Source organism: Saccopteryx bilineata, chromosome 4, assembly GCF_036850765.1.
Source record: "Saccopteryx bilineata isolate mSacBil1 chromosome 4, mSacBil1_pri_phased_curated, whole genome shotgun sequence".
Taxonomy (NCBI): Eukaryota; Metazoa; Chordata; class Mammalia; order Chiroptera; family Emballonuridae; genus Saccopteryx; species Saccopteryx bilineata.
Genome location: NC_089493.1, coordinates 87,917,886 through 87,943,501, shown reverse-complemented (window position 1 = coordinate 87,943,501; position 25,616 = coordinate 87,917,886). Strand labels below are relative to the sequence as shown.

Below are 25,616 nucleotides of genomic sequence, written 5' to 3'. Positions count from 1 at the left end.
TTGCCAAAGAAGTTCTTTGTAACGGCCACAAAAGACTGCCATGCTGCTTTCTCCTCCTTATTCATCTTCCTGGCAAATTCTTCTTCATCACGTATGAGAGTTCGAATTTGAGGTCCATCGAATACTCCTGCTTTTATCTTCTTGAAAGACAAGGCAGGAAAAGCAGAAATAATATGTTGAAAGCATTCACTTTCTCTATTCAAAGCCTAATGAACTGCTTCATTAAGCCAAGTTTGATGTGAAGTGGGGGGAAAATGATCCTGTCTCGATTAACTACAGGTTCATTCACAATATTTTGCATCCCTACTTCCAGAGCTTCACGTTTTGGCCACTCTTTCTGCGTCCAGTGTTTCTCCCGAGCTCAGCTGTCCCACAAACACAGAAAGCAAGGTTACTTTGTAAAACCTCTCTGTTGTCCTAGCAGGAAATTTACCATTTTAAGATCCATACAAATGATTCATTTTAAGATCCACAAATGAAGTATGCTCCTCATACTTCAGAAAGTCGAGGACAATTTTTGTGTCATTATAATCTTCTCACAGATGAGTTGAATAACCAATTGGAACTGCTGCATAAACATTACCATTGTGTAGGAGAACACATTTCAGACTTCGTTTAGAGCTGTCAAGAAATAGCCACCATTCTGTTGGACTGTAAGTGGTAACACCTAGCTGGCTGAGAAGACTACTGATGTTATCACAGTAAACAAAGTGTTTGTCTTTGGGAAAAAAGTCCACAAAAATTTGTTCACGCTTCCTGAAATGGGATACTTTAGCTAACCAGTGAAGTACATTCTTTTCTTGAAACCTAGAGGCTAAAACTCAGCGGCTTTCTTTGAAAGGCCCAAATCTCGTACTAAGTCATTCAATTCAGTTTGGCAAAACTGCTGAGGGGTTAATGACTGCTTGGCATCAGAAGAAGACCCTTCAGATTCTACAACCATTTCCTCATGCATCTTATCAAAATACACTTGATTACCATGTTCACTTTCTTTGTCCTTAGAAGAAATAAAACCATTGAAAACTGGGAACCGGGAGTGTCTCAGAGTGTGGGATAGGTCGTATTGCTGAAGGAATATTAGGATATGCGATCATATGCCACTTTTTCTTGCCAATGCCCTTTGTATGGATCAGACAGAAATAACAGTCACTGCTGTGGTCCTTAGGTTCATGCCAAACCATGGAAATATCAAAAGGCATTCCTTTGCGTTTTCCTTTTGTCCAGTCATGAAGCATTTCCTCACAATTATGACACACAATATGAGGAGCACAATTCTTGTCTTGATTACCAAGGGGAACTTGAAAATAGGCAATATATGCACGTGTCACAAATGATGAAATACTGCGCCTTTGATGATGAAGTGTGTAACAGCCACATATATAACAGAAGGTGTCAGGACTATTCTTACATTTACGCCTACTCGAAGAACCTATGATTTCAATCTTAAAATAAGAGGGTGTTTTTTATCAGTAATAATTTTTTAAATTTAAAAACAACTACAATTATGTAAAAGTGATGTTTGTCAAACATTAATTTCCTTGTGGTTATGTTCAATCCAAGAATCATTGCCCTTTAACTCCAATTTAAAAACCAATGCATGCCATTAACTATAACAAAAAGAAATTAAAACTGCATAAAAACTAGAGCATGCACCAAAAAACAGATATTTAGAATCAGTGATGCAGAAATATATAAAAACAGTTCTAAAACCTCATGTAACAGAAAATGAAAAAAAAATTGTTCCCCAGTAATACATCAGATAAGAGGTTAATATTCAAAATTAATAAAGAACTTGTACAACTCAACACACACACACAAAAAAAGCCACAACTAATTAAAAATTGGGCAAATGACCTGAATAGATATGTCTCCAAAGATGGCCTATAGACATATGCAAAGATGCTCAACATCTCTAATCATCAGAAAAGTGAAAATTAAAATCACAATGAGATATCACCTCACAGTTGTAAGAATGACTATCATCGGTAAATCAACAAACAACAGGTATTGGTGAGGATGTGGAGGAAAGGGAACCCTCATGCACTGTTAGTGGGAATGTGGATTGGTGCAGCCACTGTGAAAAGCTATATTGAGTGACCCCAAAAAATTAAAAATGGAACTGCCTTATGACCCATTGATTCCACTTCTGGGAATTTATCTGAAGAAACCCAAAGCGCACACGCACGCATACACACACACACACACATACACACACACACACCCCTATGTCCATTGCAGCATTATTTACAATAGCCAAGGTTTAGAAGCAGCCCAAGTGTCCATCAGTGGATGAGTGGATAAAAAAAGCTGTGGTACATTTACACAATGGAATACTACTTGGATATAAAAAAGAAGGAAATCTTACCATTTGTGATGGGATGGATGGCCCTGAAGAGCATTTTGCTGAGTGAAATAAGCCAGTCATAGAAAGACAAGTACCATATGATTCCACTCATATGTGGAATCTAATGAACAAAATGAACTAACAAGCAAAGTAGAGACAGACTCATAGAAAACAAGCTGACAGTTGTTGGGTGTAGTGTGAGAGAATGAGGAGTGGAGGGATTTAAACAAAAAAGAAGAAAAAATGGAAGAGGGAAAGAACTGATGAACATGGACAACAGTATGGTAACTGTTGGGGGAAGGTTAGCTGAGGAAAGTGGTGAGGTTATAGTGGGGATAACTGGTGATTGATGAGGATTTGAATTGGGGTGATACACAAAACAGATGTTGTGTTGTAGAATTGTGCACCTGAAACCTGTATAATATTGTTAACCAATGTCACCCCAGTAAGTCCAATAAAAAGGGGATAATAAAAATAAAAGTGAGAAAGACTTCCAAAAATAAGTAATATAATCAGGTAGCCATTGATGGTAATAATCATTACAGAAAAAAAAAAGATAGCAATCACTGGAAAGAATGGAGGGTTCAGAAGCAGATTCATGCATATATGGAAGCTAATGGATGACAGGTGTATCTAACATCATCAAGTATAATTAACTATTAAAATTATTAATACTCACACACATGGCCAAAAGGAAAGAAAGTAGGTCCTTCTTATACATCATTAATAAAAATTAATTCCAGCTATATAAGGCTCATAACTGAGAAAGGAAAAGTTAATAGTTTAAAAATAAAAAGAATAGAGGAGCATATCTTTCAACTTCAAGTGGGAAATACACAAAAAGCATAAATAAAAAAAGAAATATATGTATCAAATTAAAACTTCATTAAAAGAATATGAAAAGATAAGCTAGAAGCTTGAAGAAGACATCTGTAATTGAAGAATTCCCATCCAAAATATAGGTAGCATTCTTACAAAAAAAACAAACAAAAACAAAAAAACCCTGTCACCATCTAATAGAAAGATGGGCAAAAGATATGAACAGGCTTGTCATAGAATCATTTGTCAATAAACTTGAAAAGATAATAACTAAGCAACTATGAAACACAGAAACACCAGTTTAGACCAAACAGTGTGGTAAATATTAAAAAGTGTGACTGAAATATTGAGAGGCTAACAGTAGGAACTCGCATTGTTGCTAATGGGAAAGTCAGTTATTCCATATACTTAGGAAACAGTTTGGTTCTATGTAGCTCATGTAAACATGTATACACCCTCTGTACAAACTTTTGCACATTTGTACAAATGACCCACATGAGAATATTTGTAAAAAGCTTTGTTTTTAATAACAAAAATCTGTCCATCATAATATGAGTGAATAAACTGACTGAGGTAAAAGCCACATAATAGAATACTATAGAGCTTTATAAAAGAATTAACTATAACCCCATGCATCCACATGGATGATTCATAAACCAGATGTTCAATTAAAAAAAGAAAAAGTCACAAAATAATGAGACTATTGATCTAAAGTTCAAAAATATGAAAAGCCAAATGAGTTTGTTGAATTATATATTTGTGGCCAAACTATCTTTTTTAAAGCAAGGAACAATAAACACAAAATTCAGATGAATGGTTTATTTGGAGGGAAATTGTAGAGGGAGATAAGCTTCAAAGATATTAGTAGTTCCCACTTTCTTAAGGGGTGGTGTGAGTACAAGGGTTATTTTTGACAACCTTAAAATTATGAATAAATGCACATATGCTATTATTCTATATGATATTTCACAGCTTTTAAAAGTAAAAAAATAAAAAAAGGTCCCTGTTGCCCCCTCCCACTCCCACCGTGACCCCAGAGGCAGCCACAGGCTTCAACACTCCCAGCTGTCTCTCTGGTATGTAAGTGTTCTGCTATCTACTGCTTCTATGTTTTCAGACAGTTACTATGGAATTCTTATTTTTGATAGACAAGAATTTTTATATTTCAGATTTATATTTTAATTTATAAAAGCTCACTTTACTTTTTAATAAAAGAAAATAATTTTATGATTCTATTAATTATAGTTTCTTTACATTTTCTTTTGCTTACTACTTTGTTTCTTCTTCCAAGTTCCTTTCTTATATACTTTTTGTTGTTGTTGTTTTGATCTCTGTATTTTATGGTGGTGAACCCTTGGCTGCTATTTTCTATGTAAGATTGGGGTATGACAAGCCAGGACCGAAGCTCGGTGTCAGTGGACAGGGTGTTCCCAGTACTGGACTTCATGGTGGGGCAAATAGTTGCTGACCAGTTATTTCATTTACCACTACCCACCTCCCCCCTAAACTTATAGGATTTCTTTGTCTTTTCTCTTAGACTGTTCTGTTTTTCCAGAAGGAATTTCTCCAGGCACTGACTGGGGCCTGGGAAGTGGAGTATCAGCCTGACTGTGAGCATTCTGGGAGAAAAGCCTAGAAAGGATGTGGAATTTTGATAATCACTCCATTCCAGCACAAGACCTCTACCCCATCTACTGTGTGCCCAATGTCCCTGAGTCCCAAGTCTGTCTGCTTGATTTTCTCTAGAAACGATACATCCTGATCATGACGAGTGGGGTTATACCTTTATATCCAACACCTAGTTGCACCATAGACTAACTTGTATGTAATCTCCTTATATTCAGCTACTACCTCCCCCTTGTCTTCCCTAGCACAGGCTGCCTCCAATTTGTGAGTGTCCCAGGTTCTGCCTTCCTCTGTGGACATGTAGATTTGTCCTTCCATCCCTCTGCATAAAGTCAACTACTCCTCCAACTATGTACTGCCTTCTATTTTTTATTTTGAAGTGAAAGGGGTTTAGTAGTTCATGAAGAATAGATTTCGTCTTTCTGATCCCTAGTCTTATCATCTGGGTTGATTTTATAGGAGACAAGGAAGTGAAAAGTACTTGACTGCTAGCCTAAAACTCAAAGTGAGTTTGCTTTTCCCACCTTAGAGGCCATTGCCGCGTTGCAGCATGACTGGTGAGGCCTTGCTGGAATGAAGTGTATTCCAAGGGAAAGGACACAGGAGCGGTAGTCAGACATCTCGGTGACTCTGGGCAAATTAACCTACAGTGTGTTTGTGGCACATGTACCATCAAAAGGTGGCTCAAGCATATGGGAGAACCTCCGGGTACATACATTCGTGATTCCAGTCAGGGTGGGTGAAGGGGCTGGCTCACTTCATGGGTGACAGGGAGTAAAGAGTTTGGTTCATTGTTCCTCCATCGCCTGGATAACTGAGGATAGAATGTAATGTGCGCTGACTTTCTGTGAAGATGTGTCCTGAGAATGAACAGGATGACAAAGACTAATTATAGGGGAGATGTATGGGGTTCTACCCCAAAAGCCCTCACAGAATCTTGTAGCAATTTAACAATGTGTGTATATTGTGCTCTTTCAGTTTTTCTTTTGTCCCAACATTTCCTGAAATCATCATTTTATGAGTATAAAAGGAGCTCAGCGAATCCACCAGACCAATGTGTTACTGATGTCAGCTGTTGTTAGCTAGAAAGTTCACAGAGTACGTTGACTTAGGTTATGGTGTATGTTATAGCAATGGCTGCAAATTAAGACTATGTGTGAGGTTGTTCTAGGTGAAGTATGTCCATAAAAGGACAAAAGAAATAGCTTTGGGGATCTTTGAACAAGGAAGTGTTTCTCTTTAAATTTTAAGTTTTGTCACAGATTTTGCCATCTAGTGGCCTGAGGCTCTGAAGCTAGGAGCTCCTACTGTCAGGAGCACTTCACCTTCTAAGCAGGAGTGGGAAAGAGCCAGGTAATTTGCATCATGATACACTCTGAATCAAAGGCCATCCATCATTTCTGATATCTTGAATGCAATGATTATCATATCAAAGACATACGATGACATTGAAGATAATAACTTTTCTGTTGTCCATTATCTCTAAACATCTTGAAGTAATTATTAGCATGTGTTCTTTTCTAAAGCATAACACACTAAGTTTTGGAGAGAAAAGCCCTGTTTGAGCCACCAAGAATATATAAGAGATTGGGGTCAATGTCTTAACATTAAATGAGAGATTATAGAGATAAGATAGGAAGTCCAAAAGCCTTATAAACTGTTATTTAGAACCTTAAGAGGGCAATGTGGTTACCTGTGTATCTGGGATTGGCCTTCTCTGAGAAAGCCATCCTCCTCAACTGAGCATATAGCTTTAAGAGCAGATTCTATGATGATTGATAGAGAAAGGGAAATATTTTCAGCTAGTTATCCAAAAAAGCTCTGGGAATTAGAGATGATATAAATATGTGTGTGTGTGTGTGTATATGTGTGTGTGTGTGTGTGTGTGTGTGTGTGTCAGGCACTGTACTAAGTGCCAATGACAGTAACCTAAATAATGTATTCATTTGCAGTCACTTGAATACTCAAAGTCTGGTCTACAGACCAGAAGCAAAAGTATCATCTAATAGCTTATAAGAAATATAAGAACCTCAGGTCCTATATTAGTTTTCTAGGGCTGCCTCAATAAACTGGGGAGTCAAAATAAAGGTTCTGTATGCTAAAAGCCTGAAATCAAGGTATTGGCAGAGTTATGCTCCCTCTGTAATTGGCAGGAAAATCCTTCTCTTCCTATCTTCTGGTGATTTTCTGGCAGTCTTTGGCATTTCTTGACATGTAACTGTATAACTGCAGTCTCTGTTTTCATCATCACTTGACATACTTCCTTCATGTCTCTGTGTCTTCACATGGCCGTTTTCTTATAAGGACAGGACACAAATCTTCTGGGATTAGGGGCCTACCTGACTCCAATATGATCTCATTGTAACTAATTACCTTTACAACGACCCCATTTCCAAATAAGGTCATATTCTGAGGTACTGGAGGTTAGAGGTTCAACATATCTTTTTTCAGGGGAATACAATTCAATTCAAAACAGGTCCCATCCCATTTCTGGTGAATGAGAAGCTGTATTTTCAATGAGGTTCTTGGTAATTTACATGCACCCAAAACTTCTAGGGGACATCCCACAAATTCTTGATTGCTTTATACTATAGACAGCTTTCTAGTACCTCCAAACTTTTCTAAAGCCTTTGCCTACAATGTGTAAATGTATGTAGGCTGAGGATGTTTCCCATGCAATTTAGGAATGATTGGAAGAAGATTTTACTTTTTTCCTCAGTGGTAGGTCCAGTAGGGTGAGAAGGGAAGTGAAGGAACATTTGCTCTACCAGTCATTGATAGCCATGCAGATTGACTGTTGGGACAGGGGGAATGGAAAGTGGAATTATAATATAGAAATTTAAACCAAACAAAAAACCAGTTAAACATGATTCAAAGGTCCTCTGGCATCAGGCCTATGGTATATTGTGAGTGGTAAGAACTCTCATCCCTCCTGAAACAGAAAACTAATGTATCCTGATGTTAAAAGTTGAATCAGGCCCTGGCCAGTTGGCTCAGTGGATAGAGAGTCAACCCGGACTGCAGACATCCTGAGTTCAATCCCTGGTCAGGGTACACATGAAAAACAACCATCTGCTTCTGTTCCCCTCCCTCTCCCATTTCTCTCTCTCTTCCCTTCTCACAGCTAGTGGCTCAAATGGTCTGAACATCAGCCTAAGGTGCTAAGGATAGCTCAGTTAATTCAAGCTGCTGAGGATAGCTCAGCTAATTCAACCATCTGCCCCAGTCAGGGGTTGTCGAGTGGATCCCAGTTGGGACTCTGTCTATCTCTCCTCCTATCAATTAAAAAAAAAGTTGAGTCACATATATGCAAGAAGTCCCTGGCATTAGAGTTGAACCATGATAGTTGGAGGCTATCCGAAGATACCAAATTAAATTTTTCTGAGTTATCCTGATGTTATTAACTTCTATCCCAAAGAGACATCCTATTTCCTCCCATTTTCTTAGCATTCACACCATCAGCTTGAAAAGCAGAGTCTCAGATAGATGGGCTTCTGTTTTGTTCTGTTTTTATATGTTTTACCATAAGTGGGATCTTCCATAGTTCTTCTGTCTCCGTTTTCATTTTCTTTCTGCTGTGTCACCCTCTATCCAGTTGTTTCTCAACAGGCTAGTTGTCAGTGGCTTAGAAATGCTTCATAATTATTACAAGCAATCACCCTTTAAGGCGCCTTGAGCTCCAGGAAGTAATAGGACGACGATTTTCACCTATACCTTTGTGTGATGGTAGCTTTGGCCTTGTCTGATGACAGGACAATGAATTCACTGATCTCTTCTGGTCATATTCTCCTCTAAATCTCTAATCCATGAGAAAATGCATGTGATTTTGTTTTGGAGTTTGTCTCATGCATGGCATAAAAACTCCAAAACCATCAGAATCCTCTCCTGCCCACGTCCCCACTGCCTTCCATCCCACAGTGCCCTCCTCCCCTGCCCAGCCGCAGCCTTCACCTGCTGTGGCCTTCTCCCCATTTGCTTTCTGAACAGAATGCACTAGCCTGAAAAACCAATAAAAGGGTTTTTGTCTCTCGTCAGTAAGGGAATGGGATGCCAAATATGTTCTCAGACCCAGGACAGGGTGACAATTTGCCTTTTCACATTTCTTGGTGAAGAGCCTAAATCCTTAAAGTAAACTTCATAGGAGCAATTTTATGTGTCCCCAAAAATAAGGCCGTGGAAGAGATTCAGTCTTAACAGTTTGACAGAACAGTAAGGCTTAGTTTGCCTTGAAACAGTTAGTGGGACAGATAATCAGGCTGCATGCGGAAAGCTTATTTTGACGGCATTATTCAGGCCAGTTGACAGAGGCCATTACCCAGAAGCACACCCAGCCACGATGGCCATCAGCAGTGAGGGCTTGTTTGTACCGTAATATGGCACCAGGCAGCCGCCAGCCAGCCAGCGTCTCTGGGTGTGGTGCCAAAGAGTGGCAGGGGGCAGAGCACGGGAGAGGAGAACAAGGAAGCTGAGTCAGCACTTATTTTCCTGGGCACCTGCCAAGAAGCAATTGCGTGTTTCCAAGGAAGCGCTCCCTCTCCCTGAGGAGAGATGGCAAGGTGACTGCCAGCTCTGGTCCTGCAGCTCCTCCAGCAGTGGCCTCGCTCCCGGTGCTGGCTGGGAGTGGTGGCTGCTCGTCTGTCTCATCTCTGGTCGCTGTTGCACCAAAATGGCAGGGAGGGCACAAGCAGCCACAGCTATCATTGGGGTTGTGTCAGTTGCTTCCTCTGAGGATTTTTTGTCATGTTTTTGTACACAAGGCATGCGTCTATGGGCTGCCATGCCTCTTTGGCCTTGTAGCACCTTGTGCCACATCTTGGAATTTCCCTCCATTGGAAATTCTTACTCTATTTTCCAAATTAGATTTTTATTACTTATAAAATAAAAATGTACAATCTAGTGGTATGTGAATGGGTGACAATTAAATGAGAGTAAAATTAAACCCAGATATCCCCTTGATATAACATATCCCATCCCCAGAAGACACAACTCTCCAATACAGCCAAAGGCGGTCCCCATGCTAATTTATGTTTCTGACTTGTGTCCAGAGTCAGTGCAGCTCAGAGCTGGCAGTCCTTAGGATGGGTGCATTGATGCTGACAGGCCCTACAGGATTCTACCTGACTTCCAAACTGGTCCAGAAGAATGGCTTCAAGATACATGCCACAGTCATTATGAGAGCCCTTGATCCCTTTGGAAGCCAGTGACTTAGAAATGCAAAGGATTACTGCTAATAAGACAGGCTGACTTGTCATTAGTATGTGCTTTAATCCAGCCTCTTAAAGTCTGTAGTTCTGCCAAGTAGTGGCATTTGGTGAGTGTTGATATGAAGCATAAGCAGAAGATATTACCAGTATAAAGGTACAAAAATAGAATAGTATTATTTAGAATTTTCCTTTGGAGAGTCAGATTGTCTACTTTCTGTATATTTTCCACTGTGGTGTTCATTCTCCCTGAGAGAGGCAAACCATATTTTCTCTATAGTTGGAAATGTTCTACATTTGGATAGTTGAGATATATATCTCTATATACAGGGGGTCCTTGGGTTACGGCAGTCTTGACATACAACATTTTAAGTTTATGATGCTCACTCCCATAAAAACTTAAAGAAATTGAAACATGAGTGTTTCAGCTTATGCTGTTAGCATCATACTTGTGGACTACTACTTGGGAAAAGTAGTTTGGTTGTGCATGGCAGAAGAATACACAGTACAGTGCACAGTACAGTATATTTCTGTCCTTTTTCTTTTTCTATGGCTTAGTTGTGTTTTTATGTTCTAGATTATGATTTTACAACTGTGTTAAAATAGGTAAGTGGCTTACTAGGTAGGGTGTGTTTGACTTACACCAAAATTTGGGTTACATCACTGTTGTAGGAACAAAACTGTGACATAACCTGAGGACCCTCTATCTATCTATCTATCTATCTATCTATCTATCTATCTATCTATCTATCTATCTATCTATCTCTATAGATAGAAGATAGATATATAGATATCTGTAAGTATCTATTTAAGTAGGTATCTAGATAGGTAGGTAGGTAGGTAGGTAGGTAGGTAGGTAGATAGATAGATTGATAGAGATAAAGATATCATTGTCAGAAAGTAAATAGATGTTCATATATGTGGATTTTTTGTTTTTGGTGGGGGGAGAGTGGTTTGGAAAAGAAAGGGAGCACCATGCCCGTATTTGCCTACAGCGCCCAGGAGAAGTTCTTTGGTGACAACTTGTGTGGCTGTATTGTGTGGCTGGTGCCTGTTCTCCAGACTGTTTGACAAAACCAACTCCACTGGAGATGGAAGTCCTGTGACTGAAACTGAGAAAGTGCACATGCAAGGACTAAGCCAGAGAACGGCATAGCTACTTGATCTGGTGTAGGCTCCAGTGTGTTTGGTGTCCAGTGAAGGTGTAGGTATCAGAATCACCTTCATTTTCAGGTGGGAAGGTGCCCTAGAAGAAGAAGGCTTCTATGACTATCTTAATTTTGTAGCTGTGCCAGACTCACTTGGCTGAGCATACTTCTAGCAGTCATTCTGTAATCAGACCATTTATTTTTATTTTTACTTCTGGCGATGTCTTCCAAGCTCAGGCAGAAAGCTAAAGATATATATGGGTTTTATGTGGATGTGAGAGTCCTGTAGGCCTGGCAGGTATTCATTCTCAGTCTGCCTGGCAAGACTTTTCTAGCTTAGTAGTCAGGGTGTGGTTTTTCCAGAGTAGCAAATCTTTCTTCCCATTTTTGCCTTAATTTTTATTCAAAGAGGCAGGTTTTTCTGAAAAGCCACACATGTAAGAAATAGTAATAATTCGAATACACTAGCTCAGGATGCAGATAAAGACAGTGGGAGGTGTGGGCCTGCCTTGCCCTGCCCCCAGAAGGCATTGTGAGAGCTCCTTAGGTGGTGTCCGCATACGCATGTGTGACATGCCCTAATCCTAGCATGCGGCAGGGGTCTGGAAAGGCTTGGCCTTAAACTAAGCATGTCTAATAGGGTTTAACGCAACCTGTGAATTTGCCCCTGCGCAAGGTCATCTTGTAGGTCATTGGAATGCTGCACAAATTGCATTCTCCCCCCAGACTGTGATTATACCTAGTAGAAGGCCATGTGCTGCCAAGTTCAGCCTACTTTAGATTGGACCAAGATAAACTGAGGGCTCACTAACGTTTCTCAAGAACTAATTTTTAATGATTTGATATAAAGTCTCTCTTATTTAAAAAAAAAAGTGATGGTCTTGGAGTTTATGAAGGAGCTTTGTGTTGGAGATGATGAGACCAGCGATTCTTTCCCGTTTCCGGGAGCAAAAGAAGACTGACAGCGAAGCAGGAAGAATTAGACAAAATAAATGCTTTAGTGCCAGAAGTTGCTTAATACTAGAAAATTATTTTGAGAATTAAAAAAATCAAGTAATATGCATGTGAGGACATTCTTTGAATGAAAAATGGGTATTGGGAGTAGCCATAGAATAGAAATAATATGAAGAGTTAAGGTCATGTTTATAATTAGCTGAGGTGGGGCTGGGTTTTGTTTGTTTGGTGATAGAAAATGGCTATAAATATGTCTACCTTGTATGAAATGTAACCATATTCATTTTTAAATTTGAAAGCATGGCCTGACCAGGCAGTGGCGCAGTGGATAGAGTGTCAGACTGGGATGCGGAAGACCCAGGTTCGAGACCCCGAGGTCGCCAGCTTGAGTGCGAGCTCATCTAGTTTGAGCAAAAGCTCACCAGCTTGGACCCAAGGTCGCTGGCTTGAGCAAGGGGTTACTCGGTCTGCTGTAGCCCCACGGTCAAGGCACATATGAGAAAGCAATCAATGAACAACTAAGGTGTCGCAACAAAAAACTAATGATTGATGCTTCTCATCTCTCTCCATTCCTGTCTGTCTGTCCCTGTATATCCTTCTCTCTGACTCTCTTTGTCTCTGTTAAAAAAAAAAAAAAGGAAGCATGAACATTCTTCTCAAGTAGAGTCCATCTGGGCTTCTGGGCCAATCCAAGGACAGAAAGATAAGTTAGGCAACATTGGCAGGTTTCTTCAGTGCTAAGGGTTAAATGATTCCAAAACCCACTTCAACCAGAGCACACATCGGGCAAGCAAACTTTTACAAGTACTCAGACTCTTTCCCATAAATGTTTTCTGAAAGGTCTTCCTTGAATAGCCTGGAGTGGGCCCTTTCTTTCCTAAAGAACCCACGTGGAAGGAAGTCATTTTGGGAGCTACAAGGCATAACTTTGCCTACTGAACCCACAGATACTTGGGAAATCATTCATTTGAAAGACATATTAGGAAGCTGTGGAGTAATAAAGTCAGGACTCCTACCAATATCCAACAATCAAATGTGGTGGACTGGCCTCAGGGTGAAAGCCCCCACTGCTGCCTGGCCTTAGTGCCTAGAAGCACCTTCACCCTGGCGGCTGTGCAGAATGGATAGAGCCCCTTATGTAGGAATAACCAGAATAGAAGTTACAGAACCGTTCGGGGTTCATGGTCTGCAGAGCTTATCACTCAGCTCTCCAGTATGGGGAGACCTTCAGAAAGTGAGACCAGGACTTCTGTTTCGAGAAGTGAATGTAACACTTCTGAGAACACATTCAGCTTCTTCAATGGAAGACTGTGCCTGAAACAGCCTTCTCATTCTATAGCTTCACCTTTCAAGGAGTCCTGGAATTTTTAAGAATAATAGACCTAAGAATAATTAAACTTTTTAAGTTAATTGATTACTATAAATAACTCCCTTGTATCAGACTCATTTATGTCTCCCTATAAACTATTCTCTGGTCTCCCATTGAATGGAGATGTGTGTGTGTGTGTGTGTGTGTGTGTGTATATATTCATATACGTGTCTACCTATAGATTATTACTTTTACTCTTGACAACCCTCACAGTACTAACTTAAGAGTCTACATTTTGTGACTACTGTTGAGTTAGAATGTGTTTCAGCATTGATGTGATGAAGAGTCAGGGTAGACCTAGAAATAGGAGGCTCATCTCCTGACTTTTCTCTTAACAACCAGTCAGCAGACTATGATGGCAGTTCCTTTCCATACTTGGCCACAGAACCATGGCAGCTCAGCATGCTAACGCTGGAAGCTGTAGGCAAGGCCATCGTTTTATGGCTGTAACTCTTAGTTTTTAGTTATATATCTACTTGGTTGCTGGAAACTCTTGACTTGGGCCAGACAACTTTTAAAACTGTTAAAATAATACCAAGGATTAACAACCTGAATGCTGAAAGAATGGGTTGGTGCTGATTAATTAAATTTTTGAATTAATAAATAATTTAACATAAATTTTATATATAATGTACTGTGGTAATATATTAGTTAAATTTCTTACTATAATGGCAGCTGTTGAGTATCAAACAATCTCAGGCAACTTAGAATTCTAAGACTTTTTCAGATAATCATTGTGATTGCCAGTTCACATTCTTTAGTACTATGAATATGGAAGGTATAAGTGATTGAGTTTGATTTTTTTCAAGCCCAGAACATATTAGAGAAGCTAGTGGATTGGAGAAAATTAATATGCAGTATAATTTATTTTGTTGTTGTTGTTGTATGTACTTTCTCTTCAAAGAAATTTCTTTTTTTAAGTGAGAAGAAGGGAGATAGAGAGATAAACTCCTGCATGCACCCTGACCAGGATCTACCTGGCAACCCCTGTCTGGGGCTGATGCTCAAATCAACCTAGTTATCCTCAGTGCCCAGGGCTAACGCTCAAACCAATCGAGACACTGGCTGCTAGAAGGGAAGAGAGAGAGAAGAGGGAGAGAGAGGGGGAGAGAAGCAAATGGTCACTTCTTGTGTGTGTCCTGACCAGGACTCAAACCTAGGATGTCTGCGTGCTGGGCCGACACTCTATCCACTGAGAAAACCAGCCATGGCCCAGACAGAAATTTTTGAAGTTCACTTTATCTGTTTAGAAGTTTGCTTACCAAGAATGCATATAGTGCAATAAAAAGAAGACAAGGGGATTGTCAGTTAAGAGAAGATTCTACGTAAATTATATCTGGTTATTTGAAATGTTACAATGATTCTAAATATATGTATATTTTTAATGATGTCATAATTCTTGGTTAATAACTAATTGAACATCCTTTTAAAAACCTGTTTTGTTATGTTCTAAATCTTTGGTATTTTTTCCTGTTCATTCTCTCCATTATTTATTTTTATTCTTTTTTTTTTTCCCCTCTTCTTAATGCTTTCTTCCTAACCACTCTGTTGTGAAAGTAAATACCTCAGATGATAGGTATATATCTAGGTAAGAAATTGTGAGATTTGATCACAGATATCAGAAAAGAGTGTTGGATTAACAGAACAAGGTATTCTTCTATTCTGTGTGTCTTGCTTTGAATGCTCTAGAGGTGATGTAACTATACTCACTGTTCAGGACCCTTAAGCATGAAGTTTTATTATTGCTTTAGAAATCCACAGGGAAGAACACTAAGAAATAAGTTTGTAATGTTATACTCATTGCCCCCAATTCACAATTGTCCATCTGGATTAGCTTGGTTCCAAGGAGCACAATACTTAGCTCTTAGTAGGGCTGCAATAGAAAGTTGTTCTCTTTACTCTCTTTCCCTTAGAAAATGCCCCTTATCCACAGCCATCTCTGCATATATCTCTTTCTTCCTGCAATTCAGCTAGGTGCTCCTTTTTTAAAAAAATTTATTGCGATGACATTGGTTAATAAGTTTATACAGGTTTCAGATGTTCATTTCCTTTTTAAAATTTATTGATTTCTAGAGAAAGAGGAAGGGAGAGAGACAGAGAGAGAGAGAAAGAGGGAGAGAGGGAGAGAAACATTGACTTGTTACACTTATTCATGCCATCTTTGGTTGATTCTTATATGTGCCCTCACCAGGGATCGAACCCACAATCTTGGCATGTTGGGACGATGCTTTAAACAATTGAGCTACTTGAACAGGGCCTCAAGTGTACATTTCTATAATACATGATCTACACATTGTGTTGTGTGCCCACCACCTAAAATTTGACTCTGTTTTCCCATTACTACTCCCACCCCTCCCCCTCTGGCAACCACCATACTGTTCTGTGTCAATAAGTTTTTGTTTGTCTTGTTTAGTCATTTGTTGCTTTCTGTTTTATATTTGAAATGTGAGTAAAATTATATGAGCTATGTCCTTATTTAAATTTCTCTGCATTATACCAGCTTATGAGATCTAATAATTGGAAAAAAAGAAAAAGTAATAGAAGGACAACTCATAAGAACATAAGACCAATAAATAGCCAAATGTTAAAGTGCAGAACAGCGAAAAAACATTTTACCTATCATTTTGGCCAAAATTTTTAAATTTATAATACCCACAGTGGGTGACAGAAAAGGAAAATAGTCATTTTCAAATACTCGATAGGAGTATAAATTAATACCACCTATTAGAAACAACTGGCAATATTTGTTAAAATTTAAGATAGACATGTTGTTTAAACAGCTTCTATAGATCTGTTTTATCTAAATACAAGCTCAAGTGACTAAAGATGTATCTCCATGGTTTGGTTTTTCATTGTAGCTTTGTTTAAAATTGACTAAATATGTAGAATTTCTGAATGTCTATCAATTGAGGAAAACTTAAATTATGTGTCAGACTTAGAAGAGGCTCAGCCTGTACTGATATGGAAGAGATCAATAATGTATTTATGAAAGAAAAAAAAGATTCAGAATGGGGGCAGGGGGAGTTGCAGAAAAAAATATATTACCACTTTTATGAAGATAAAACCCTACACATGTGTGGGCAAGCTCACATGTTTAAATCTGGAATGGGACAACCCCCCGTGCTAGTGATGGTAGCTGGGTAGTTTAGGGGATGAGAGAGCATTTCACCTTTTACTTGTTTGCATTCAGAGTAGTATATATGTTTTTATTACAATAAGCAATTTCCACAATTATAAATAAAAATATAAAATTTACACACATGCACACCCACATACACATACACACATGAAACAGAACAATTATCTCTGTGAACTTTTCAACTCTCCAGAACTTTATACATCTTCAATTCTGAGCTCAATACCTGGCCAGTGGGAGTCATTGGACAAATGTGTGTTCAGTAAAGGAACCCCTCTTTGTTCCAGTCTTTGCTTCCCTGATGAGGTTGGCTAAGACATGACCAGGGAGCCTAAAAAGCACCTCTCTCCCTTTTTCTCCCTTTTAGTTCTCAAATTTCCTTTTTCCTCTTTCTCTCTGCCCCAACACCTTTTCCTCAAATCCTACTGGGTCCAATCTTTATACAATTTCAGAAATATCTGAGTATGTAACTCAAGTCTTGGATAGATTTTTAGCTGACTGGATTCCCATTTGGTCTGTTTATTAGTCAGATGTGTTGTTTTCCTCCTTTTAGTCATTTTGTGAATTGGACTTCCAAGTATTTTAATATACATGTATTTATTCTACTTTTTGTTGTTTTAACCCTCTCTTCTATTTTTTTTTTTTTTTTGTAATTTGATATTATCCTTCTCTTTCTAACTTCTAAACAGCAGCATGGTCCTGGTATAAATACAGATGCACATATTTATGATATACAGTATATGTGTCTATATAGCCCCCCACACACATTCAATGAAATAGTATTCAGCCTTAGGAAGGTAATTACGTCACACGCTACAACATGGATGAACCTCATGGACATTACACTAAATGAAGCCAGCGGTTGCAGGACAAATCCTGCGTGGTTCCCTGTACGTGAGTGTCTAAGCAGTCACACTCATAGAAGCAGAAAGCTACTGAGGGCTGGGGGGAAGGAAATGGGGAACATCTGTTCAGTGGGCCTAGAGTTTAGCATTGTGCGGGCAGTTAACAATACTGTACTGTACATTTAAAAAATTGTTAGTAGGATAGATTTCATGTTGTTCTTTCAAGCCTTGGGGAGAAAGAAACTATAAGAGCTTAGGATATAAATCCATTCAGTGTCCATTCCGTTTCTACCATTTTAGCTGGTTTTGAGAAACCTAGTATTACTTCACATTTGGAGAAAGACTACATGGAAACTTAGAAGCACATTTTTTAAAATGTCGGAAGTAGGCAGAGAAATTTGACACAAATAGGGAAGAGAATATAAATGCTTTGACTTACTGCTGCTTATGCCCTTTTTAGGAGACATCATCACATTTCAGAAAACTCTTAAAAGTTTTTAGTCCAACTAAATTTAGCAGACCTTCTCTTTCTAAACAAACCCCATGCCCAGTCATTAGACAGAATTGCAAGGAAAACTGACTGTGGTGACATCCTTTCCACAGTTTAGCCTGATTGAGCAATGAAGTGGGGATGGATTTGCTTGATTTTCCCGATGACAGACGATCTCTCTCTCTCTCTCTCTCTCTCTCTCTCTCTCTTCCCTCTCTCATCTCCCTCTCTTTCTCTTTCTGTGTTGCTTTCTTGCCTTCTTTTAATTAGCTATTACAAAACTAGCATTTGAACCTCGTCTGCCCTATAGCTAGAATGTATTGCCCATGGTTTTTAGAATTCCACTGGAAAGCTTGGAGAATGTTTTTTTGAAAAAATCTTAGCTACCCAGATGTGATATTGTCATAAATTTGATTCCTGTGCCTGTCTCTTTGACATCCATGTGTATGTCATAGCCAGCATTGTATCAGTCACTATCCTAGACATTGAAAAATAAATCTAGTCAATTCCCAAAGCCTTTCTTCTTTTGACTTTGTTTTGCAGTTAGTTCAGGTGGTGGTTTTATTTGCCTTTTCAGTTCTTTTCAGAACTTTTAAAAAATCGCTATGCTCTGCAGACTTGATGAGGGCAAGGACCTGATCAGCTTGTCACCTCTGCATCTCCAGGGTCCAGAGCAGTGCCACAGCAGATATTTGTTGGACGAATAAAGGCATGCCTGAATATTTAGTTAAAACTTATGTGTGTCTTCTTAATTTTGTACTGGACTCTTAAAAATCATTTCACTTGAAATTAGTGTTCTCTAGCTAAGAAAAAGCCAAAAGTTGTATTTTAAAAGATGTTTGATTATACATCATCTTTTCCTCCTCTTCTTTTGCTTTTGTGTAAAAAATAAGTAAAAAATACCAAGTTTTTTTCTTATTTCTTTAAAACTCTTGACATTCTGTATCCCCCAGGATCTTTATCTAAGGGTAATGTTGAAATTATTAAACATATTAGACTGATTATTAAATAATAAAATTATTAAATATATTAGACTGAAAACTCAGATTTTCCTCTTGATCAAAGCTTGGTATTTACTATGTTTTGTTCTGATATTTACTATGTTTTGTTCTGATAGTTTTATAAAAGTAGCACAGAGAAAGTAAGGGCAAAGGGCTGGCAATAACTGATTCAGAATTGATCAGTTGATACGTAGACAAGTTGCATGATTAGACAATATTGGTTGGAACAAACTCATAGTATCTTATTGTTTAACCAGCAAAACTCAGCTAGTACTAATGTACATGTAGGTGTTAGTTACTGTTTAATCTTGTCTTCACTATATTTTGGTAAGTTTATAAGGGTGTTGCTGGGAGAAGAAGCATAGCTATTTAGTTTAGCTTGTATTTTACTCAGGAACGTGCATTCAAACACAAGATGTGGTGATGTTTTGAATGCATGTCATACCGATTTTTGTAGCCATGCTATATGACGGTAAAGACAACTTTTTTTCTTAGTGACCACTGTGTGATATGTTCTTAGGAATGGATTTGGTTATTGGGAACTTACTAGGTTTAGAGAAACAAAACTATGACGAGCTCTTCATGGAACAGTCTTATAAAGATTGAAATTACCGGCAGTGAAGTATTTGGAATTTCTAAAAAAAAAAAAGTGAAATTTTGATATAGATATATATTATTGTAAAAGAATAATTTTAAACAATTTAAAATTTTATGTACAAAGTACTGTATTGCCTATGCAGGGTAGGGCAGAAGTAGGTCTACAGTTGTGAGTATGCAAAACAGTTTATTCTTATATTACTATTTATTAATTATTATATTATTTTCCACATGAAAATACAACTATAAACCTATGTTTGCCTCACCCTGTATTAATAATAGCACAAATAGCCTGACCAGGCGGTGGCGCAGTGGATAGAGCATCTGACTGGGATGCGGAAGGACCCAGGTTCAAGACCCCGAGGTTGCCAGCTTGAGCGTGGGCTCATCTGGCTTGAGCAAAATAGCTCACCAGCTTGGACCCAAGATCGCTGGCTTGAGCAAGTGGTTACTCGGTCTGCTGAAGGCCCACAGTCAAGGCACATACAAGAAAGCAATCAATGAACAACTAAGGTGTCGCAACAAAAAAACTGATGATTGATGCTTCTCATCTCTCTTCGTTTCTGTCTGTCTGTCCCTATCTATCCCTCTCTCTGACTCTCTTTGTCCCTGTAAAATAATAATAATAATAATAATAATAATAATAATAGCACAAATATAAAGCAACCTAACTCTCCACAACAGGGAAAATGTATTTAAATAATTTATATCAAGAACTATATTAGGTATTTCACATACATTGTCTTTTAATTTCTAGAATAAATGTACAAGCTAAGCCAGTCAGCCCTACTTCTTGATGAAAATGTTGAATACCTAGCAGTTAAGTCACTTTTCCAAGGCCATATCACTGATATCTGCTGAGTCAGGATCATATTGACTTTTTCCCTAAACCACTCAGCAGATGATACAGCCAAGAATGGAGCCTATGAAGTGACATAAAAAGTAGCAACATGAAAATAGGGCAATGATAAGTAAAAATGTTAGATATAAAATTGCGACATAGTGCCATTACAACTTAGCTAAGATGTGTTTGAATGAAAGATTAGAGTAAAATATTATAAAGATTTTAGTGCTCCTATTAGACTGGTGGGCTTTAGGGTGGGGTTTTTTTTCTTCTAAAGTAATTATAGTTGTGAATAAGTTACTTTTATTTTTTGTGTGAATAAGTTACTTTTAAATTAAATGGTTATTAAAATGGAGTGACTATAGCATCAATTTAGTTTAATCAGAGTATCTAAAAATCTCATTGTTTTTTGATATGCTTCTGAAAGATTGCATGGTCATTTGAGCTTGTGTTAATTTTCTTTCTAAATTCCAGATCATCAAATTATTGGATGGAAAACGATCTCAAACTGTGGGAATCTTGATATCTAGTTTGCATTTAGAAATGAAGGATATCCAACAGGGTAAGTGTTCCCCAACATCTTCTTTTCCAGCTTTTCATTTTTTTCAGCATTTTATTGTGAAAGATTTCGAACATAAAGAAAATTAGTATGCCAACCCTGGCCAGGTAGCTCAGTTGATTGGAGGATCTTCCTGACATGCTGAGGTTGTGGGTTCAATCTCCAGTCAAGGCACATACGAGAATCAATGAATGATGGCATGATTGGTGGAACAGCAAGTTGATGTTCTCCCTCTCTCTCTCTTCCTTCCTTCCTCTCTCTCTAGAAGTAATAAATAAAAAATCAGTTTGCCACAGTTAATTCTATGTGCCACTACCTAGCTACAAAACAATCAGTTCACTCTTATTTTATCTGAAGCACTTCTTTTTCACCAACTAGATTATTATGAAGCAAAACTCAGATATGATTCATCTGCTAAAAATGTTAGTATGTGGCTAAAAGATAAGGGCACTCTTTCAAGCACAACTCAAGCGCCATTATGCACTTAAAAACATTGACCGTGATTTCTCAATATCAAATATGTAGTTCTAATTTCCCTGATTGTCTGTATACTCACTAATTCATCCTTCTGTTTACAGTTAGTCTGATTGAGGACCCAAACAAATGTTATGCATTGCCTTTGATGTGTCTCTCAGGTTTCTTTTAATCTAGAGGTTTCTACCATCCATCTTATTTTCCTATGTCATTAATTTTTTTGAAGAAACCATGTCACTTGTTCTGTTGAGTTTCCCACAAGATTTTGCTGATTGTACTGCCATGTTTTTACTTACTATGTTCTGTCCCCTGAGGTTCCTTGTAAGCTGTTAGTTTGATCTGGAGATGTAATCTGAGTGGAGGAAGACTCCTTTATAGATGCTATTGCATATTCTGTCAAGAAGTACATTCTATCTGCTTGTCTCTGCTGTTAGTGATTACTAATGACCTTTGCTTAGATTCATTATTTTATTAGAAGTTTTCAAAACAATAATACATAAATTCCATCATTTCTTCATGAGTTGGGGTACTAATGTGGAGAAATGCTTTTCTTCATCCACTTGTTATGTCATTGCTTCTTAATTCCTCCTTTTTTTCAAATGACGCTATTTCAATTTGGTTGTCTTTGGCCCAGTTTGAAATGAGACATTTAAAGAGAGGAAATGTCATATATATTTTCCTTAGTCTGTAGAAACATAGCCCAAAAGCCATCTTATCTTTTGAAATCTGTGTCTTGCAGGGAAGCGATACTCCCCTTTCTCAGTAATCAATTAAATGTAAATCTCCAACACGTCACCAACAATATTTTCTAAGTAGTAATGCAATCTTTTGTAGACACTTTCAGTAGAAATTGCACGGGTTTACCCGTGGAGACACTCTCACCCCTCTGTGCCCTTGAGGTTGTAGTCTTGTTGCCACAGTTACTTTTCACTGGTGCCCAGCGGAAGGCTCCCACAGGTCCTGAACTGAAAGGCGCTTACAATACTTTCACACTAGGTTTCCTCTCAAAGGAGCTTTGCTGAGGGCTTCAATTATTGCTTGATTGCCAACATTAAAAATTCCACATAAAACTAAAAATATCCTGAATTGGAAATAGTCATAACATATTCAAACACACTGTCTATTTTTAGTATTTGAGCTCAATATTAGGACTAAATACATATGTGTGAATATTAACCTCCAAAAATGTTGCGGTAATTGATTTGAATTAGGGGCAGAAAAGAGTGGGTAAAAATGTCCACCATGGAAATTAGAAAGGAGTGCTTTAGTAACATTAGGTTTTGGGTCTTTGAGAAGAATTGAATTTGGGGTAAATTCAAACCAGAAAATTGTGATGCTAAGACAATATATTTAAATGAAAGTACAAAACAAAAGAATATCAGTAGGGAAGTTTATAGTCTTATGTCAAAGCGACTAACATTTTTGATGCAGTCATTGAAATTAGAAAGCAAGTCTTCAGGTTCAGTGGCACAGCCTTGCCCTAAACACTAGCATTCTTCTTCATAAGCCTGGTGAAAACCTAGTATGCTTGGTTTCACCACTGTGATGTATAGCAATCTGGATACAAGTTTTCACAATGGCAACAGCACCTTAGACTTTATTCAGTTCTTTTTAGGCATGCCCTGCTGTAGTATATCAGATTACATATGATATCATTCCAGTCATGTGATATTCCAGTTACCAATTTAGGACTGGAAACCTTTGTATGGATGTCCACCCTTGTTGGATTGAATGTTCACTGTGTGAGTTGGATAAGAGACTTTTCAATATTCTACTCTGGACAAGAACATGCTCATGTGAAGCAGAAGTGAACATACATTTTAGTGTTGGAAATGTCGATTGTAGCAATACAGACTTCTAGGATTTGTGGGCTCCATTTTAGTATTCTCCTGCTTCAGGTACCTCTGTAATCTACCACAGAGTTGGCTCCTAAGCTCCAGTTCATGTCTGCATTTAGTAGTGCATTCCAGATGAATATAGAAACATAACCTGAACTTAATTTTTCTTCAGAATCATTTGACTGACACTGGCATCCAAAGGTCACCTAGGAGCCAGGCTATGTCAGCTACATTTCATTCTGAGTCCATGTCTGGTAGTGAATGGAATGCACTTGGCCTTGTGTTGCTATACTGATGAAAGGACTCCCTATACTGACACTGGCCTAAAAATTTGTTTTACTATAAGAGGGTGTGGCTTCAGTGTGTGTGACCTGATTGGGCAGGCCTGCGGCAGCCAGGCAAAGTCACAGAGCACAGCAGCTGTGGAGAAATGACCACAGTTCAGAGACTCTTCTTCAGCCTTCTGGTCATATATTCATCTTTGTCAATGAATGCACAAAGACAAATACACTAACTTGCACTTTTCAAACTCACAAGGTGCTAATGTATAAACCACACTTGTAGAATTTTCTTTGTCATGGTGAAAATATCAATCATATCTGTTCACTATTACCTCCACAACACTCTTCCTGGCTTGGCTTTTTATATATATATATATTATATTATATATATAATATATATATATTGTTTATGCCATTTTCCCTTTAAGATTACAAATTGGTCCCCTAGGTAATAATTTGGGGTATTTCAATCCACAGTTACCTCACACGGATAGATAATCCACTTTTTACTGGTTCAAGTTTTTAAAAGCAACTGTGTTTTACTCATTTATAAGGTGGGCACTTCTCCATTGTCCACTACATACTGCCTGTAATGTGTATTTGAGAAGTCGAATCTGGGGACTCTATGCCTCAAGGTCTTCAACTGCAAGTAGAGAACCAATGTCTATTCTATTATGTCATGTTGCATTTCTTTACTAAGATTTTCTCTGATAATTAAGCATTGTTTACAACTAATTGGGCTAATGTATCATATATAAAAGTCATTCAATAAAATATTTTTTAAATTTTATTTTATTTAAATAAAACTAAACTGTAGACTAGATGGAATCTGAATATCATGTAATTCCATTGGTGCATTTGGACAAAACTTTCCTCCAGCCCTCCCTTCTTCCTTCCTTCCTTCCTTTCTTTCTTCCCTCCCTCCTTCCTTTCCTCCCTCCCTTCTCCCTTCCCTCCCTCTCTCCCTCCCTCCCTCCTTCCCTCCTTCCCTCCTTCCCTCCCTCAGGAAACATGTTTTGAAGATCAGTTCTGTATCAGGCACCATGACAACCACAATACATAATATCCAGACTCTTAACATTCTCAAGAGTTCACAGGATAGTGGGAGAGATGGAAAAAGCCGCCCAAGATTACAGTAGAGTTGCATATGAAATAACAAGACAATATCTTGTCTCTACCTATAAAACTTCAGATGAGTCTTAGAGGGTCAACTGGTTATCACACACAGAAGGAGCTTCCCGGTGGAAAGCAGACATGCGCAGAGGAGGTACAGCTTGAGTGCACAGATTGCATAGGAAGGTGTTATTTCAGGGCACAGGGTTAGAAAGGCAAGCGACATCCAGCACAGGAAGGGCTCTCCATCTCAGCATGCAGAATTTGGACATTATTCCATCAGTGAGAAGGAGACAGAATTTAAGACAAGCAGTACTGTGATCTGATTTGAATGCAGAAATCTCTTACCTTTAGGGCTGTGGAATGGCCTCCAAGGCCTCCATGCTCTGGCCACGGCAGGTATCTCCTACCACAGCTGGCCTGCCTGCCTTCCCTCCTGCTGCCCTTAAAAGGGCCATAGTCTTTCTCTTCTCGGAGTCTTGGAAGGCACAACCTGTTTTAAATGAACAGCACTGCACCTTCACTCTGTTAAAATACTTTTCCACCTCATTCTCCAGAGCTCACTTCTTTTCTTTATTAGGTTTTAGCTTAAGTATCATTTCAAAGAGGCCTTTACAGATCCCTCCACCCTAATTTAAATCACCCTAAGTTAATTCTCTTCTATTCTACACAGCACTTAATATTTTATTTGTTCATCTACTTATGTTCTCATTTATGTTTGTCTCCAGAATATACTCTCCACAGGAGAGATTGCTCACTTATGTGTCCCTAGTACCTTGGACTGTGCCTGATACCTGGGTAATGATCATTGAGTATCTGTTGAATGAGTAAAAAAATTAAGTAATGGAAATGGATAAATCTCTTAGAAAGGGATTGTGGTTATTGAGATAACTGCTGAAAGCCAGAACTAAAGCTGTGTCTGTAGAAATGTAGAGAAGGAGACTGTATACAAGGGATATTTGAAGAGAGAATTGCTA

General features: G+C 38.3%; 1 protein-coding gene across 4 annotated transcripts in view; it reads left to right on the top strand.

Annotated features, from left to right (window-relative positions):
* Positions 1-25,616, top strand: part of FMN1 (formin 1) — a 458,403-nt gene that overhangs the window by 283,801 nt on the left and 148,986 nt on the right. For all 4 annotated transcript variants that reach the window (XM_066277223.1, XM_066277221.1, XM_066277222.1 and 1 more), the window contains one exon: positions 20,849-20,936. In XM_066277223.1, coding sequence (XP_066133320.1) covers positions 20,849-20,936 — 88 coding nt within the window. The remainder of the gene's footprint in view (positions 1-20,848; positions 20,937-25,616) is intronic.